The sequence below is a fragment of the Perna viridis genome, chromosome 11, assembly GCF_037379345.1.
Source record: "Perna viridis isolate PV_CMFRI_1.1 ecotype Kerala chromosome 11, ASM3737934v1, whole genome shotgun sequence".
NCBI classification, from domain to species: Eukaryota; Metazoa; Mollusca; class Bivalvia; order Mytilida; family Mytilidae; genus Perna; species Perna viridis.
This window is the reverse complement of record NC_142455.1, coordinates 5,962,399-5,983,303: the sequence shown is the minus strand read 5'-3', so window position 1 is coordinate 5,983,303 and position 20,905 is coordinate 5,962,399. Positions and strand designations below refer to the sequence as shown.

General features: G+C 32.7%; 1 protein-coding gene across 1 annotated transcript; it reads right to left on the bottom strand.

Moving 5' to 3' along the window:
• Nucleotides 1-3,831: 3,831 nt before the first annotated feature.
• Nucleotides 3,832-19,942, bottom strand: LOC148602730 (epithelial sodium channel subunit beta-like). The gene is made up of 13 exons (XM_088553286.1): nucleotides 19,850-19,942; nucleotides 19,078-19,422; nucleotides 17,588-17,937; nucleotides 16,235-16,312; nucleotides 15,851-15,942; nucleotides 14,256-14,419; nucleotides 13,757-13,846; nucleotides 9,072-9,267; nucleotides 8,728-8,806; nucleotides 7,828-7,885; nucleotides 6,351-6,451; nucleotides 5,197-5,272; nucleotides 3,832-4,536 (listed from the first exon to the last, which is right to left on the bottom strand). The coding sequence occupies exons 2-13, from the start codon at nucleotides 19,402-19,404 to the stop codon at nucleotides 4,372-4,374; spliced, it is 1,776 nt and encodes a 591-aa protein (XP_088409412.1). The 5' UTR covers nucleotides 19,405-19,422; nucleotides 19,850-19,942; the 3' UTR covers nucleotides 3,832-4,371.
• Nucleotides 19,943-20,905: the final 963 nt, after the last annotated feature.

The window sequence follows — 20,905 nt, the reverse complement described above, 5'->3', positions numbered from 1 at the left end:
GTTTTCCTTCTTCCGGTTGAATCAGGAGAGAGAACATCGTTTTCGTTTACAATTTTGCTTACACTTACTGTTTTTATGACACTTGTTTCAGACCGTCTTCCACCAAGTGCCCGGATATCGATTTTTAACATTTATCTTCTCCAACAGTTAATTCTAAGCATCATCACGAATATTTTAGTTGTTTTGAGTGTAAGGATATATTTTAAGGAAGATTCTTTCCAAGCGGATGGATGTTATTTGGTTATATATCGATTGTTTTGTCGGTCATTGTCTTCTAAGGTTGTAGATACCAACATAGATGATACCAATGCAAATTCATCCGCAGACAATGAAGCAATATGTTGGAAATCAGTAGGAAAATACTTTGACAAAATATGCTTTAAATTACTTGTGTTGACGTATATAGTACAAAGCATCATTTATTGTTTAGTTTTTGTGGTTTAAATGAAGAAATATAGTGTGACAGCGAAAATAAACCAAATTGCCTTCTACATTTATTCATTATTTTTAGTTGTCGTCTGGCAATCCAGAATTATTCGTATACCATAAAACTTGCATGGTACTTGTATGTAGCAGTACCACTCAACATTATCTTTTTTTCCTTCAACCTTTTTGTTTTGTCTGCTTATTAAGTTTTTGTTTATTCAAATTATTCAAGATGACGCCAGGATATTAATTTAGTTGCGGCGCAAGTGTCAGTCTCTGTAATAATCAGGCAGAGGGTGAAACATGGTATGAAAAAATGCTCCATTTTGAAAGTTAAATGTGTCTGTTTGCACCATCAGAATCAAAGAAAAATATTTTCGACATCATGATGGTGCATCGAGGTATAATTTCATTGAAATGCACTGAAAATGAACATCATTTCAAGGGCAGTTTTCTCTGTCAGAAGCCGTATTTTTCTAACATTCTATTGCAAAGTTAAGTAAATCCAAATAGAGGAAGCATCCAGTTAATTAACTGGTTCATTGTTGTTAAGTTAAACTTTCTAGTTGTCGATACACTGGACCGAGTGAATTCATTTTAACCAAAGACATTGTACGGTTAGGGAATACAGACGCTGCCCTCACTTATAATAAAATTATAGATTTAAGTGTAAGTTTCAACGTATGAAATTAAAGAATCAAAACAAGTTTTTATATGGAAACTGCAAACAGTTTTATCAATTTAAGAGAAAATGATAATTAAAAATAAAACACCAACCGTATTAAAGGCTACACATTCTCGGTTTAGGTGCTTTGATAATTTGTTGTTTATCTCTAAGTTATTACAAACTTGGAATTGATTATGTTTCTATGAGTTGTTTTTACAAAGAAGATACAAGGTCATTTTTGTGTATGGACGTACCCATTTACAATAAAAAAAAACAAAATTCGTGAGAAATTCAGATGAAAAAAAAAGTTTTTTTTTACTCTGAATTACACATTCTCAATCTACAAGAATTGTTTCAATAGTCGAATCGTTTGCTAATGAGAAAACCGTAAAAGGAGGGATTGGTGTAAGGCTTATTTAAAAAAAAAACCGTTGGATTCATTATTTTACTCCGAGTGTCAATTTTCGTGAACTTGTTTATCAACCGCATTTATGATAAACGCCGCTTTGGAAACCATTCATGCACATATGTTATAGCTTAATTTACCTGTAATATCTGTAATATTGAAATACTCTCATTTTTGAATCAATGTTCCTTTGAAGATACTGCAATTTATTGTAAGAATTCAAGCAAATAGTGTTTATTTTCACCATATTTTCAAAGCACACATTCTGTTTATTTCTGGATATGCATGTATGTACATGCACATAAATATTTTATACATGGTGTGTAATTGTCTATTTATACATTGTAAGTACCCATATCTTCTTTGCTATTGCCTCTTTCACTCAATTTCTCCTCACATTTTATCTCAAAAGATCAAAGATTTTTTCGTGGTGTTCATCAACAAACACTTTGAGTAGATATACTTAATTTGACATTCATCTACATGTATATTCACACATATACATATACTATTTATATCATGTTATAACATGGGTCCAAAACAGCTCTCCAGAGTATAAACTAGCTACGATTTTGATTCGGTCATGATAATGTAGCAACCTAAAATGTAAAAAGTAAACACTTCCAATGTTATATGCATTTATCAAATGGTGGGTACCATTTTTACATATCTATTCAGATTTGTAAAGTTTTGCAGACAATTTGATAGGAAATATTATGTATTAGGGACCAGCCAGGAGTGGGTCGGTATATAAGTAGAGAGTTGTATGTAAAATGTACTACCATTCTCCAATTTGCTTATATTAAAATTACTTCCTGTATATTTTGTTTGCTTTTATTGGCCTCAGTATGGATATCATCTTTTTTCCTGGACAATCCAGAGGAATTTTTTATACCTCATTTTCAACCTTTTTTTACAATCTTTTTTATAATGTATAATTTATACATCATACTAATGACATTAAACATGTTTCTATTATGAAACAAATACTGACACTTAGGTATAGTTTTCACAGTAAAATTGACATTTCCTTGTAAAATGTCTTCAAAGTTTACAGGAATCCGTTTCAATCTTACACATAAATTCATTCCTATGTGCAATATTTGTCTCTCAACTGCTTACAATTCATCACTTATGCATTCTACATGTAATTTAATACTCTCTACTGCACATAAGATCATTTTTAAGCATTCTTCATGCAATTTTATACTGTGTACTGCACATAATTTCATTTCTTGTTCATTCCTCATGCATTCTACATACAATTTCACACTTTATACTGCACATTTATTCATTCCTCAAGCATTCGACGTGCAATTTCATACCGTGTACTGCACATATATTCATTCCTCATGCATTCTATTTGCAATATTATTCTCATACCTGCTTATAATTTACCATTTAATGCATTCTACATGCAAATTTATACTCTCTACTGAGCTACATAAATGACATATTTAAACAATGCTAATTTTAGGGATTTGTTACATCGCATCTACCACAAAGAACTTGAGATAAAGTATACTACAGACACTGTAAAGTCAGCCTCATATCTTGACCTACACTTAGAAATCGATGGTAAAGGAAAACTATTGACCAAACTTTACGACAAACGTGATGACTTTTCATTTAGAATTGTCATTCTTTCCTTTCAGCTGTGGCAACATCCCTTCAGCAACTGTGTATGGAGTGTTCATATCACAACCCATACGGTATGACAGAGCTTGCCGAAACTACTGTCTTTTTGTATCGTGCTAGAATTCTAACAAATAGGCTTCTGGAACAGGGTTATGTTGAACTCGTGGATCGTTACGGTGTATCCATCTGCGCCATGAAAACTGATCTGTTCAACGTGTCATAGTTTTCCTTTCCTCTTTCATCCCCGGACTTAACTTTTGATGAGCAACTCGGTTGGTGTTTGTTTCTGGAAAAGTGGGAAAGTAGAGGACGCTTACCCTACCCGTGCATCTGGTCCATGCTTTACTTTGTATGTATGTTTTAGTTACTTTATGTTCTTTCTTGTGTATGTTTGTTTTCCATGTCTGGTATTTGTCCCTGGATCACATTCTTTTGATTACCGCTATAACCTTGGTTCCCTTGATTACTCTTGCACATAAAATCCTTCTTTAAGCATTTTCCATGCAGTTTCATACTTTGTACTGCACATAATTTAAGAATTCAACTTCCGCCCTCCTAAAAACCTTGCAACGTCCTCGCAAAATACGTCTTGACCAATCAATGACACCAGCAATCCCTGATTTCAATACAGTTACTGAATCAGTCCATTATTGCTAAGTTTAACTTCCCAAATGTAAATAAGCCCTAAAATAATTTTAATTGTCACAATATCAAGATGTTTTTAATTGACACATGCAATGGCGTGAATTCCTATTTGGGAATACATACGTTGCGCCTACGGTTATGATAAAAATATAGATTTTCTATAGAATTACAGGACCGAAGACCTGTGTTTTAAGCAAAGGAAATACGAAACAACATTTTTGTGAAATGACTTGATAATAAGTAAACAATTCACGTTAAATTGTAAAGTGGCGCTGTATAATCGGAGAGACAACAAGCTTAAAAGTCGACAAAGCCTTTATAAGGAAACAGTTGTAAGCAGCTTTATAAATGTGAGAAAAATGATAATTAAAACTGAAATATATTAACGTTTAAAGGAATAAACAACTATACAAATAAGCAAGAAACTAACAAAACCAAAAAACAAGAAAAAAAGTCAATAAAACTGTATCGAAAACTCTGTCAAGATAAGAAAACATTTGGTTTCATGTTTCATACATATTATATATTTGATCGATCAACGATCAGTTTGTATTTCTGCATACCCTAAATTCTTGAGTCCGTAATCCACCTACATTACATTGTTAATTGCCTGGACATGGTTGGAGTGCAGAACTTTCCGTTTTAGAACACGACAGAACTCAAGAAAGACTTCCAGTAACTCAAACACACACAGTAACGAGAAACCTATACAGAGTCCGAGAGATCCTCCGACATCAGCTATCAATTGGTTTACCTAAAAAATACGTTTAACATGTTTTATTTTCTGTCAGGACATCTAAACAATTGCAATGTTGGTTATAAACCCAAGTCATATTAAATGCCGATATGTAACAGTTTAGTGAGATTTTCATCACCTCTATAATATTGCCTTTTTAGCATAGAGCAAAGTGTTTCATGTATACAAATAGCTATATTTCGATAAGTATTAAGAATAATAAAGTTGTAAAATTCTCTGACATTGTCGTTTTTTTCAGTATATTGTTTTAATCCATTGAGATATGAAAGTCAATATTACAATGGTTTATTATCTTTGTTTATGAATGCTTCCAATCATTTCTTGCTAAATGCAAATTTGATAATCATTGTTGACTGAGTTTTATATGAACTGTATAAACCTAAAAAATTGATATTTTTACAGAGGTAAGGGAGATAATGATTAAATCAGGGTTGACAAATAATTGCTTAATGGTGTAATATCACTCAACAAATGTAAATCACTGTGACTAAGTCTATGATTTTCAATGAAGTAACCCATTGGCGGCTATCCGTTTTCGGGAATATTTCTTAATCGCCAACAATAAATCACTCGCCAGTTTGCTTACATTAAATTCATTTACACATAAAATTAAGATAATATAAAACCATTTACATTTTACAAAATAGAATTACTTACGTCGTACAAAGGCTCCTCTATCACCTCCTCATAATTAAGAGCAGCAAAGAAGATATGGACCTTTAAAAAGTTTGAACTATAAAGGAAAAAAAAAGAAAATTTCAGAATCAACAAAATTTAATAATAAACATATAATATATATATATAAGTATAATGATAATGAAAAGTTCATGCCTATGTCATATAAGTATAGTCCAATAAAGACAAACATGCATCCGCATGTGTATAGTAACAATATTCAGGTTTGGCACTGACCTAATGAGACGAATTAAATCTAATTTTTAAAGAAGTTCGTTTTAATTGTATCGAATTATGCTGGTACATCTTTCAGTGCTTTACCAAAAGCATGATTACAATATCTATTGGGTGGAGGATCTAGGGGAATAATCCAGTGGTTTGAACAGCTATTCGTACGAAAATTTGTAAATTTTGTCGAGAAATATTTATTAATGATTGCTTAAATTGCTTTTTTCAGTCCCAACCCCACCCTCCATGGATCCACTAATAGGATTACTGCAGGCTTTGTCATATTGAATTTATGTCATGTCACTTTACTTTTGAAATGAAGAAAGACATGTTTGTGACAATCTTCAATTTTATAAAAAAAAAAGTTGCCGTTTTAGCACGAATCGGACCGATTGTAATTCGTTTTAATGGCAACGATAAAGTTTAGATTTCAATACGAGAAAGAAAAAACATATGTGCAAAATATGATTTTTTGTGATCATATCAACATTAAATACATCCACACAACCTATTTTGCATTAGATCGTGACGGTTATCCAATGTAGTTTTCCTTATGGTTTGCGTCTACAATTAAGAGACTTTCCATTTAGAAGCCGGGTAGTTCCTATGATAAGGGTGGCACATGGTAAATTTTATCCCAGAGTAAATTTCGTTCTTATGTAATGTTTATATCATATGTATTTCAAATACTACAAAATGAAAGAGTTATCTCCTTTTTCAATGAATTTTAATACAATCTCTGTCATGTTTTTTTTCTCTTTTAAAGTTGCATTTAATCCAAATCGAACATTCAACTTTGAGAAAGGATACATTTGCAATATGAAGTAGATGATTTTTTCTCAAATAAAAAATTTCAGGTGCCACTCTTTGCCTGTTTTTTTGTGTGGACGCCCTCTTAATAGTCAAACCTTAGACTCATGTAATCATCCACGTCATCTAATGCGCAGGTTCCGTTCAACTTAAAACCCTTCTTGTCATATTTTTCACATGTTAAGTTTCTCAACTCGTCCTGCAAATAAACATAGAAAGAAAATTTTAAAAAATGGTCTAGACATACCACTTTAACATGATTATTTCAAATTTGGAAATGTTAAAAAAATATGTTAAAAACCTTCCTGAACGATATTTAGAACATTGTTCCGTAACAATGGTACAAAAAAAGTATTTAAGGGAACCAAATTTCTGGCGGAAATAAAAATAAAATGTAATCAAGGAGCAATGACCAGACGGAGAAAACAGATACACATAATAAAGAACCTAAAATAACACGTACAAAGCAACAAAATCAAATGAGCAACTCGGACTCCACTAAAAACTGGGAGCATGGACCAGGTGAACCGGTAGTGTAAGCGTCCTCTGCTTATCTAGAAACCCCCGTCAAGTTGCTCTAAAAAGGTCAAGTCCGGGGTAGACAAAAAAAGGAATGGAAAATATGACACTATGAGCAAATCGGTTCTCATGGTGCGGATGGATACACCGTTACGATCCACGAATTCATGATGACGACTATAAAACTTCTGTAGTGATGTCTTCAATTTTGTAGCAACAGTAGTATATTAGTACATAATGTTATTGGTAATGGTACACCTAACCGGTAACAGGGGAAGCTTACTCTACCGGGTATCGTTTTGGTTTTTGTCTCTGGATTACATTCTGTTGCAGTTGCGGATCCAGAGTTTTAGGTAAGGAGGGGCCCAAAAACTTCATTTTTTTGGGATACAATAATACAGCTCCTTCATCATACTCTAAAATAACTTATCGACCCTTTGTTCTGCTTGCTATTTCGATATTCATTTTTTTGTATTTCCAATCTGGATCTTCCAACGCATTTGATTTCATTGGGGCTTCTGCTGAGTTTTTACTCTTTGAAACACATACGCAGCAAACCTTTTAATATCCATATGATAAGTAATTTTGAACTTACTTATTACCAAATGAATTTTAACACAAAAAACATAAGAGTATTTCAACAATCTTTCATTTACTTCAAACGAAACGAATCGGGCAGCCATTATGGTAATTTTCGTCTGAGTATTGTCTAAATTTATAGAGCGCAAGAAAAGCTAATGCAAATCGGGAACATTTAACGAACGGGTTTGAATTTATATATAAATGGTTGGACAAACGTATGAGAAGACAGGCGAAATCGTTGAATCCTAAATACTTCAATGATCTTGTGTAAATTGAAAAGAAAAGAAAATATTTTACAAAAGAAATAATCAAGCAGTAATTTTCACGAACTAAAATATCATCATTGTAAAAGGACAAAGTTAAATGAACGCATTGAAAAGCTGTTTTCTTCAGCATTTAACCATTCATTTTAGTCAACGCCTAGAATGTTTTATTCATTGACCTATTTGTAAGGCCTAGGTTACAAGTACTCACTAATTTAGTACGGTGTGGCCAGGTTGCTCCAGAGTACGATGTTGAGTAGATATTTTCACTGAAAAGTTTTTTCGGATACAAAGAAATTAAGAATAATAAATAAGTGGGTGAACAACAGCCACGTTAAATAGGCAAAAAGTAACAACATTCAAATAAAACACAATAAAACGTATAACATATAGACAATTGGGCCCAACCTTTCTCTGTAGTGTTGGTTGTCAGTTGTCTGTCTTCTTTTGAATGTTTTTTATCCCTGACGAAAACCGTAAGGCCGAACAATATTGTTCGGAAACCGATTTCCATCCATTCTAAGGATGTGTCAACAGATCGAGTAAACCGAATATAGAGTTACTGCTTAATTAAAATTTTAAAAATACACACCCTTTAAATTTTATTTTTACAAACGTGTAAAAAACTCGAGCATGTAAACGGTCTTTAGATAGAAAAGTACCCAATTCTGATAAGTAAATACGTTGTCTTTTTATGCAAAAGACATTCAGATAAAAAAAACTTCTAATGAGACCAAAATGTTTCACATACAGAGAGATCATGTAGGATATTCTATGAGTAGTTTTCAAGGATTGCATTGTCCTACTGCTTATGAAATGTTGTCACAAATATCTAATATTTTTACATATGATATATGGAATGTGATGCATTAGGAAACTTCCATCAATGTAAAATAAACGATAACCATACGGGTGCCCCCAGTTTTTAGTTGAGTCTGGGATGCTCTCTTACTTTTGTTTCTTTGTAGATGATATTTTGGTTATTTCTTATTATTTTTTATTGTCTAGCCTTTATCCTTAGATATATATATTGTTTATTTCCCCTGGAATCTAGGTTCCTTTGATTTCTATTTCATAAAAAAATAATTTGTTGAAATGGTTTTCTACTCACAAGCAGGGAGGAGGACAGTTGCATACATCTTCAGTTTTTTGCCAAAAGTATCTTCTCCGTTCCTTGTAACACGCTTTCTCTAACAAAAAAAAATAAAATTTAACATGGCTTGTTTTTCATTGCCCGTTATGATCTGATAATAGCTAATTCCACCAACCATTTATCAAGTAAGTCATTTAAATGGATCCACTGCTATACAACACATGACACACGTGTCTTTGTTTCAACTGGAATGAACTGCAAAGTAAATAGTACACATGATGTTCCTTGAAGTTGACATACAATGTGACTGGTAAAAATAAAGTGATAAAACTATTTGACGATTAAGATTAATTAAAGGCTACCTGCAGTTGTAAAACATCCACTGGATACTGTTGGCTCTTCTCCATTTATTTCACCAAAGTTGGTAGGGTTTTCAGTCGAAGCAGAATGGAATGCTGCTGATCGATTTGTAAATAAATTTTCTTCTTCTTCTAAGATACCGGGAAAACATCCACATCTTTCTGAAACCATGTCTTCTAAGCAAATTTTCAAACACATCTGAATATAAAAAAGCATGCAATAAAAAAAGCAATATAAATTCGTTTTAAGATTGAATAAGATTTCGATATAAGTTGCACCGTATGAAGACATAACTTTCTGTGGACTTCGCTTCTGTGTTTTAACATACTAAAACATTCGCGCTTAGCGAGTAGGACTATTTTTAAACAAATTATTTTTGTACATGGTCGAAAAGTCTTCTCTGAAACGCCTCTTCGTGAGCTTTGCAGTGAATAGATGACCCAAGTTGGAAAGATATGGTCCGGTCTTTAATCAAACAAGCAACCTCAAATTTCTTTGGCAGATGAACATGTCGAGTTTTCTACTGTATACAGACATTGATTACCTGTACACGTACAGTAGATGACTTGAATGACCTAATAAGCAAGTCAATGCAATACCTGAATACGTCATTATTTTATGTTTTGATATAATTATAAGTATATTTTCAATTGATATCTCCGCCTAACAACATTGTTGTCTTCTTTTTTTTACATAGATCATTTGAAGTACTTCATTTATAAGTATTCCCATGAACCCATTGACCACCAGTACATTATTTACTTAGTAACAAGCCTTCCTAAACAATGCTTTTTCATGTAATTACTTGGTAGTAAGATCCTTATGGTGAGAACAAAAATTCCATAGGTTTTTTTTGTAAAAAATGGAATCGATAAAGTATCAAATCAACTCAATATTTCTTTTTCGATATTAATTGGCATCAGAACTTAAACATAACCAGAAAACGTAAAAAAGTTTTATTTTAACTTCACATGAGAAACTGTTAATTTAGCTGTACCAGTGGGCTCTAGTAATTGAATCGATTGGTCATTTGATAACACGTGAACCGAGTCTTTTGTTTAACTTTCATGTAAGAAGCGTGACATTCTTGGGTACGTCAAAATTATAGTGTTTTCAATCTGGTGACGTCAGATCACAAAGGTAATAAAAATGAGGAAGATCTATCAGAGAAGTTTGTAATATCATTGGAACGTTTACATTCACCATTTTACATCAATATCATGTAAGCATCAAAATAATTTGGAATAATGTCCTTCTGTTTTAAATGCACGTTTGCTAGGCTTTGCTGAAATTGAATATAATACATTCATATCATTGATTTAAAGAGTTATGTCCTTTTTCCTAGGTCTACAGACTTGTTGCCATTATTTTGGATATTGGTTTCCACAGACTCTTTAAACCAGTCTGTGTGAAAAGTCAAGATGAAGAAAAACGATCATTTCTTACACTACCGTTTGTCAACAAAGGTATAGATGCAATTAATTTGGCTAACATCCTCCATCACAAAAACGTTTCCAACAAAATCCCCATATTTCCATACCAATTATTTCATATTTCTTTACTTCACCCATTGCATCCAAAATTTTCAATTATAAAAGGCTATTGCAGAACCTTAAGATTGATGACTTCAAGGCTGTTCTTGCAAAAACTCTCCATTCAAATATGGTCCTTCTGGTCACGTAGTTACAGGAGATTTAAGCTTCATCGAAAAATGAATCTCTGCGTAATATCTTTTCTAAAGATCCCAAGTAACGTGAACCACGCTCCATAAACTGGAATTATGACTTCAAAGTTCTTATGGATGCCGTCGAGGATTATATAAGAAAATGGATAAAACGAGAACAAGAAGACATTGATTCTCTGTCAGAGTGGTTAAAGGCCGTGAGGTCTTTAATTTTGAATGAGTGCTAATCTACATCAGTTTTCAGAGACCCTGATGTAGAAAAAAACATTGTCTACTATACATGAACAAAATGTAGTCGTACCAGCAGACAAAGCCCAAAACAACATTGTTTTTGTCTGCAAATCGTTTTACATCCAGTGTTTATTATCAGAGGTAGACGTAGAACATAATAGCAGTGATAAAACCTATACTGTTACCACAACTCTCCAAAGAAGAGATGGTGGAAAACCATAAGTCTTAGCTATCCTCTTTTGGTCTCTCTACCAAGGACGATGATTGTGATTTACCGTCTATGTACAGTATTCCTAAACTCCACAAGAATCCATACAAACAACGTTTCATAGCTGGATCTGCAAAATGTAACACCAAACCTCTTTCAAAACTTTTAACTTCTATACTCACAACTGTCAAAGAGGGTCTGCCGTCCTACCACAACACTTGTTACAGTCCTAAGATAATACTTGTTTCTCCCGTTATGGTATTAATTCAATGTGGATCCTGAAAAATTCGAAAGATCTTTTGGAGACAATGAGTTCAAGACTATTATATGAATATAATAGCATTAAAACCTATGATTTTTCAACACTGTGTACTTCAATTCCCCATACTCAGTTAAAATCCCGACTTAAAAACATTGTACATCCTTGTTTTTCCAGAAAGATGGTACACCAAGATACAAATATATAGTTCTTGGTAGAGATTCCTCATACTTTGTAAGAAATAATTCCAAATCATCTTCCAAATATACGGAAGAAGATGTTTACAAAATACTGGAATTTTTAATCGAAAGAACGTGCGATAAAGGATACTACAGACGCTGTAACATCAGCTTTATATCTTGACCTACACTTAGAAATCGATGGTAAAGGAAAAATTTTGACCAAACTTTACGACAAACGTGATGACTTTTCATTCAAAATTGTCAACTTTCCTTTCCTCTGTGGCAACATCCCTTCAGCACCTGCGCATGGAGTGTTCATATCACAACTCATACGTTATGCCAGAGCTTGCCGAAACTACGGAGACTTTTTGTAACGCGCTAGAACTCTAACAAATAGTTGTTTCTTATCCCTAGTTCTTCAACAGATCAAGGAAAAACCCGAAAATATGGCACCTTGTGGTACAATCTGGAAAAGATCAATTTACTTGAACATGGTACTTTCAAGTAACTTTTCAGAAATTATGGTAATGCTTGTTTCTAGCCCTTTTTTGGCCCACCATTCCTAAAGTAGGGATAAAATCTTAACCATCAACACTAGTACAGCCTTAACGGTTTAGAACGAACATTGTAGAGCGATATCCGAGACATTCGTTTGCTTTTACTTGAGTTCCATGTAATATAATTCAATTATATGAAAGTGTCTATGGACATGCATTGACAACAGGGACGACAATGTCAAATCATTATATGACTGCAAATTGTCCAATAAAAAGACAATCAATCAAATTTTATTAAAATTGTTGGAAGTGTTATTAAGTTATTATGTGTAGTGTGAACTTGCATATTTAGTTTTCATTATATTCTGAGTTTGGTGTTTCACTTATTTTATTTCAAAATTTAAATAAAAACAAAAATAAATCCTTACCTATCGACCCTACAAAATTTTAGAATGGTGATCGGAAACATTACTTTTTCGGCCTTCGACATGAAATCATGTGATAATGTATTAGGTGAATGAACGTGGTAACATGACAATTAATTTCACTCAAACACACCTTGACCAACATTTCACGGGTATGGTTATGCCCGGGTACTGTGTAAACGCTTCGATAATTTACACCGTCCGTGAGATAACCCAAATGATAGAAACACTTCAGTCCGTCATGTTTTACAAACACCTCATCTAAGTGCAAACCGGGTCCAACAGTATTGAGTATATATGTACGCATGAAAACGATAATTGAATATAGGAACAGGGAACAGACAGCTGATGGTCAGCCTCACTCATATCGTAAAAATGATTGGGTAAAAATTTGTTACGAAAGATTGATGAGGATTTTACTGGTTTATATCCACAAAGACAAATTATCTCCTAGAACCAACGATGTTCCAGCTTTATAATGCACGAAATGAAGGGTGTAACGGATATACGGAAAGTGCTATCTTTTTCAACTTTGTTCTTATTGTGTTATTTAATTACATTTTTCATATCAATTAATACTACAAAGACTAATTTCATATTCACTATCCCCATCTCCTCACACACCATCTCAATCCATTCTTATTTCCCAGGGACCATAGACTGGAAAAGTTTATGCTTTTATATTTATTTGCCGTCACAAAAATAAGGAAGTTAAATTACTTCAGAGTTTGCTCAAAGACAGAAACCAATCTGGAATCTTGTTACAATTCAAATAAAATGATTAAAGGTTGTAATGAAGATGTAACCACATAATGATTTCGACGTAAGAACGAACGCAGATGCTATAGATGCTATATTTAGACCTCCATCGTTTTATGGTATGGACAACAATCAATCGTTCGGTCTTAACATAATTTTCAACTTACTTAAAATATAGATAACAACTGGTAGGAATCCTGTGTTGGGGTATACTCACTTTTCCGTTGTTACACCTAAGGCATATTACTTTAGAAACCCTTAATATATGTAAAGACAGTATAAAGGAACTGGTATACATGACATGGCCAATATTAGAATACAGGATAGCAATTTTGATACCCTAGCAATAAAAACGTGTTACATGTAAAATCGGTAGACTTAACTATGAAAGGACAAGCAGTGTATTGCCACAATTTTAATTTCCTAGCTTAGTAAAACTCACCTGTATAGAATATCGAATAGAATGCTTCCGGAAATATTCCAACGGATCTTGACATTTTCCATACGGGGTTCCAAGTCTTTTAATCCGCGTCTATAATATAAGCATTATTCTTATCTGTCAATTATTTATTGTAATTTTTCAATCGAATATGAATCAATGAACTGTTTTAACAAATAGTTACACTTAAACTAAAATACAATTTTAAGAAAAGAAAATATGTACATGTAATTATTTCATTATCCTTTACTTAGTGTACAGTTCTTTAATTGCATTAACTTCCACGTTATCCCACCGCCCGTTACTAATTTATCCCTTACCCATTCCATTGTTTGCGTTACGTTGCCTTGTATTAGAAATTAAAAAAAGCACTTTCCCTTCGTATCTATTTTCTGTATATAAACACTATCAAAATCGATATTGGTCATTGTACATCGTATTCTATAAGTAAATTTTAATTCTCAACTAAAACAATCGGAAAATGAAAATATGATTTTGTTACCATCTTAAGCCCAAGTGATGTTTCCAATCCTCCAGAAATTGTCGTTCCTTTCTCATTAGGTAACGGGAAACTGCCTACTTCATGGATGACAAGCCGCAAGCCAAAGCTTTCTGTCACTGCTTCAAAGGCTTCATGATTTTCTAGATTTATAGTCAGAGTCAAACCTTAAAGATAGAAAACAAGTCAAACCTATACCCTCTGTAGTATAATAACTTAAATGTGTAGTATATATCCATGAGGTAAAATATACTCATATTGAATACAGTCTATGCAAACTTAAGTCACTGCCATTGGTATAGGCGTTTTCTGACACAGAAAAACCAACCGACTAAGCAATGCCAATGGTCTTCATATACTTCCTTTTTTTACCTGACTATAGTCCATTCTGTACACAAATCTGAACTTTTAAGGAGGCCTTAAAATCAACCAAATCAAGAACGATATTACTTGCAAAGTGCCAGTTTCATACACAATCATGTAAACAATTTCTATACCAAAAGTACAAAAACCGAAAGACAAACTAAGACATGTTATGTGTTCTGTAACTGTTTCTAAAGAAAGAAAATGTTTTTTTAAATGAACATCGTATAAAGGTGACGTGAAACGATTCCTACTGGAATGGATGAAGGCATAGGGGATTAAATCTGGGACAGTAATTCTAAACTGTAATCATTATTTTTAGTTGTATTAAGGATGTAGACCAACGATAAGGGACAAAATTCTTATCAATCATTTGGAACGTTTGTATTAAGCATTTTACATCAATCTCATGTAAGCATCAATGTAACTTGGATTGATTCGGTTTTCAATGAAAGCATGATAGGCTTCGGTGAAATTGAATATAATACAAACATATTACTGATTTCAAGAGTAATGTCTCTTACCATAGGTGTACCTCCTTATGACAGTATAGGTAAGTTTCAATATTAAAAAAAACTTAGATCCGACCGATGTAATCGTCAGTCACTTCATTGGTTTAAGATGCATGGGTATTACATCAATGAGATGAATCAATTTAGATTTGAATTATTTCACACAAATAAAAAAAATTGTTGTATTTTCCGGTCTTTGAGGAAATGACCTCAATCACGTAGTACACACTAAATAACCTGCTATGCAGATTATTTTCAATTGTACACCACGGGCATTGAGGTTATTTTTCATCCAATCAGAAACATTTTCTACCAGAAGTTAAATAAGTTCGAAATAGCACTAAATGGTGGGAATAATGTTATCAGAGATCTATCAATATATGTTTTTTTTGCTCTCAGAACAAACTGCTAAATATCTGATAAACTTATAGTGTGTAATTAATGACAGGTGAATATATTTGCAAAACAATATCAAGCAAATTAATGTTTAAGAATTAAAAAGGTAGTGTAAAACAGGTATTTTTCGCTATCTTTTTCGCGGTTTCGCCGATCAATTTTCTTTTTCGCAATTTAAATTCGTGATCATTCTTCCAATTGAATTATAATGCCCTACATAGAAAAATATTCAAGACAACTTAATTTTCGCGTTACAGAATGAACTGAAAAATTAGCGAAAACTTCACGGTTTACGGTAAGTAGAAATACGTGCAGAATAATAAGTACCTCCAAGTGGCCCACTGGTTGAAGCAATATATCTGGATGATTGAAACGTGTAGCAATTTCCAAAGTCCAATGTCACTGTTGACTTGAATACTCTGAAAAAAAAAATGATTGTGATTTGATTTATGCTCCGTTTAAGACATTGGGTTTCTTCTCATTAGATGTTATGGTCAAGATTAAAATTTAAACACAGAAGCTTGTATTAGTCTACCACGCTAATCGGATAACTTTTTGTGCTAGCTCACACAACAGTCAACAGCCTGAGGGTAGACATGCTAACCTGAGACCGCCGAGTCGGTTGGATTAAGTCAGTTAAAGTCTATCGATGCTTCTACAATTTATAGTTTTGCCTTATGATTCGATATATTCAAAACACATTTGACTTACCGATCACAGTTTGTGCCAGCAAAAGTGCAGTCAAGTAGCATATCTTCTAAATGATGGCCAACTTGAATTCTGTGTCCTCTTAAATAACATTTTAACATATTTGTTGTTAATATCTAGTACACATTCATGTAAGTATTTGATAAAAGATGTTTGGCAAGGTTGGCGATTTGAATGGGCATACTGAAAACTGATTTTTTTAGAAGACAAAAATCAAACACCGTTAGAAATGCAAGACTAAGACAACCTAAAATAAAATTTAAATGTTATCTCACTCGACGGAGCCTTGTTTGAGAACTTCCAAGTATACTTTTCGATATCTGCGATTTCCCTGTCTTGCGCTTCCAGCGGTGTAAAATTCGTCATTACGGTATAACATGTACCATCATTACTTGGTTCTTATTTGGAAATGAACTTTATTTTCTGATCTAAATCTGATCTAAAAACTAGGATTTTAATAACAATAATTACCATGGATAAAATCTAATGACGCCCATTTATTTGAATATCGTTTGGCATCTGATTACAAAGGACAAAATATTGTGCTATATGTCAGATAACGGATCATACTTTTCCTCGTTTGTCTGACCCGGACTCGACTTTTTAGGAACAACTCGGCGGATGTTTCTAGAAAAACAGAGGACATTAACCATATCGATGCACCTGGTCCATGCTCCCAGTTTTAGAGGAGTCCGCGTTGCTCATTTACTTATGTTACTTTGTATGTATTATTTTATTTATTATATGTTCTTTGTTTTGTTTGTCTGTTTTCTACATGTATGTCTGGTTGTTGTCCATGGATTACATTATTTTGATGTCCACAAGAATCTTGGTTCCCTAGATTACTATTTCTGTCGTCTTGTAAAATCATATATTCAAGGGACATCATTGACGGGAAAATTCTTTCGAATGGGAGATAATTAGCGGGACAATGCTCTATTGATATATGTAGAGAATTGTCAGTTCTTTTACTGTTGCATGAAAAGGCGTTCGGTAACCCGGCCCCAGTCAGTTTAGTGTTTTGTTTATAAAAAGAACTTTTATCTTCCAGTTTTTTTAGAAGTTTGCGAAATATTGGAGGTTCCCTACATAATGGATATAAAGTGCAGTAAAACATTGACTTTAATATTTCCCAATTTTTCTCAAAATCAAGTCCGGTAACCTATGTTTTTTTACACTAAATATCTTAAGTATGTTCATACAGGATCATCGTTGAGAAAAAATAGGAAAATATATCGTCTAAAATTATTAGGTATAATCTACCCTAAACAAAATATAATATTTGTCCGAGATTACAATAAATATTGTGACTTTTAGAGTCAAAATCTTATATTATCATTTGCTGTCTCAATGTACCTGCTAAGTTTTTGATATTCCTCTGTAAATTGTTCCATAATTGTATAATCTTTGCTAACAATAACCGGAACTTTATGTACATCACCATAAAACCCAGTATCAATTGTATCGAAATAATAATAGCTATCATCGAGGTCGTACTGGTACTCCGACTGGTTCATAGCAGTAGTTGAAGCATATGTACTTGCTTGGGTTAAAGTGTCTGTTGTATTTGTTGTATTTGAGGAGCTCGTACTACTTGCATTGGTTTCAGACTCTTGAAAACTTGCCACAGTGCTAGAGGCAACCGTCACCAGATTTGTAGACTGGCTTTGACCGTCATACTTATGGCTGTTAGGGTCGTAATTACCCTGAAATTAGGATACAAAAGAGGTACACATGTAACACGCGGAGAGGGATTTAGAAACATGAAAACAAGAGAGAAAAGTGGATTAAGTCAGTTAGAAGGAACAACACTGGACATGGCTGCAAAGATTAACGTTGTTGGCGGCCTATGCCATCGGAGAGGGAAGGCCCAAGTAAGAAGTAAGTAATATTTCTCATAGAACAATACTTGTTTTTCTTTACCACCCGTTGCTCTTTTTCCCTATTTACAATACTTATGGATGAGCATGCATAGATAGATTAATCTTAACTATTTAAGGATAATCTTTTCTCTATAAAATAACAGAAAAATTCAATATTAAAACGAATATTTTAATAGTTTGATTTGTTCAAAAAATTAACATTTTTTAATAATTCTTTTTCCATGTACTTATGGTTAGTTTTTGTTATCGATTCAGTCAGCTCACAATGTAGATGGTCTTGCAATTTTGTGAAAGAAAATTCTTCAAGTTTTAAAAGTTAGATTGAATGGAGCTTAACATAACCATATTTATATTTTTGTTAGATATGGACACTGTATTTCCTCAAGCGACTTTATTTTCATCTACTTTTAATTAAAATAATATAGGCGATGAGTATGATTACTATTTTCTTATTTTGTATCTAATATGACAGAATTTGTTTTTAATGTTCATATGTATTCGTGAAGACAACGCACATGCAAATCTATATGCGAGTTCATAAGTCTCTCTAAGGGACAAAACGAGTATTAAAAAAGCTAACGTAATCATACCTTTTTTAAAACCAACTTTAAGTTAAGATGAATTGTAAAGCATTATTTATAATTTTACGTCATTTTGCAGTTAAAGGATTTAAAATAAATACATGAGGAAAAACAGAGTGTATGAATCTCAACAACCATAAAATAAGTTTTTTCCCCGATAGAACTCGTACTACAATTAGCTAATGCGTTATATTATTAGAAAAGATACCGGAAATAAACTAACGTAAAGGTCAGATCATCTGTTCTAAGAGTGTCATTAAGCAAAATTAGCTCACATCCTTGTGAGATGTTTATAGCTTTATCGTATGATTGTGATTGGGATTATTATTTTTTGTACTTAGTAACAATGTACAGTTGTATGAGAGGTATGAACTATACTTACATTCAAAATATCTTCCAGTTTACTGCTGTTTATAGTATTCATCTTTGACTTCTTAATTTTATTCATATTGCAAATAGTTATGGCCGGAAACGGAAGAGGGTCGAATCCAATTTTGAAATTAGTCTTAGTCGGATATTGATGGAAATTCAATATTATACTTGTCACTTGATATACTCCAAAACTTAAAAGTCCGAGAAACGCACAGAGCCATAAAAATCTTAAATATTTCGGTCTGTCGGAGACTATACGCGAAATACCATGAACATTTGATTCTGAAGCTATGCTCGAAACCTTTTCTTTCAATGATGTATCTTCTTTCTTTTTCATTGCGGTCTGTAATATAATCTGCAATAGAAGAAAAGAGCTTATCAAAGTAGAATATATACACAATCCAAACGATCCAGCTATACCCAACAAGAACATTTTTGTATATCCTTAATTGTTTTTTTAAGCAATCTGCAATGTTTTGTCAGTACTTAAACCAAGACTTTACATTGTTATCAAATTTGACTTTGTAGATAATATCGCATTAGTACATTCTTTTATCAATGCCCATTCCTTGACGAATCGTTAAAATTTATTAAATAAATTCCCGTCAAGATTACAAGAGTATGTGTTTGAAATACGGGCTTAATTAAATCAAAGACAATAATTCCAAAAGCTGCGTTGAGAAAAAAAAGCAAAAAAAAAGGAAAAGAAAAGACAACAAAAAAAACCCAAACAAACAAACAACCAAAAAAAAAAAAACCAAACAAACAAACAATAAAAATACCACTCAAACTTTAGGGAAATAAAGAACATTTTAAGGAGACTACAATGCAACAGTCCTTCTCATCAGATTTTCATCTGAATTCGTGTTAGTTACTTGTTTTTTTAAAATCCTATTTTTATTTTAATGGCAATAACATTTGTATTAATAATAAAGGTATCATTTTAGAATCCCATGAATGTTTTGACTAATATATGAGCAGTTGTAAAAACATGAAATTGAATAAATCATAACATAGTCACGACTCTATTCTGTTTTAATAATGTTACTGATGACGATTTCATATTGTCGAAACGTCAACTGAATCATTATTCCCTTGGAGATTGTTAAAACATTCTTAAACAATATTTCTCGTTACGTGTGGCTGAGTTTATCTTCGTTTATTTGTAATAAGTGGGTTAATTCAAACATATTATTCTGTACGGTAGTTTATAATATAGAACAGACATTCAATCCAAGTTCTAGCGCATTGACAACATGTACGTTACATAAGATGCCCAAGGTTTAAAAAGACTTCCTTATTGTATCTTTTAGTGTAATTTGTCCATCGATAGATTTGGATTCACAAATCTATCGAGTATAATGACATCTGCCGATACCAAACCTCCCTACGCTTTTGAAATTGGTTCAGTTTATGAAGATGCTCTTTCACCAATGCTCCAAATTCATTTTTATTGTTATAGAACTGACATGGGAAAACTTTCCATTTTATGGTATGTGGGGTAGGTGGTGAGAAATTGGGAGTGCGGATGTTATATGGGCAGAATGGGAAAATTTGATTTTAAAGTATCTATTGCTATGAAAAATTAATAAAATCAAATTACAAATTACAGTTAATATGTTGGAAAATTTAGAAATATAAAATTTAATTTGATAATGGAAATTTTTTATAAGAAATATGCACTGGGGATTCAAAGGAGGGATGGGATTTTTTCTATGGGAAATTCTAAAATAGAGAAAGGCAATGAGGACAATGGGGAATGGGGGTGATATATGGTAAGTTGGAAGTTTATACCATTCAAGAGCTCTATTCAGAGATTTTAAAAGCGTTTTGTTACT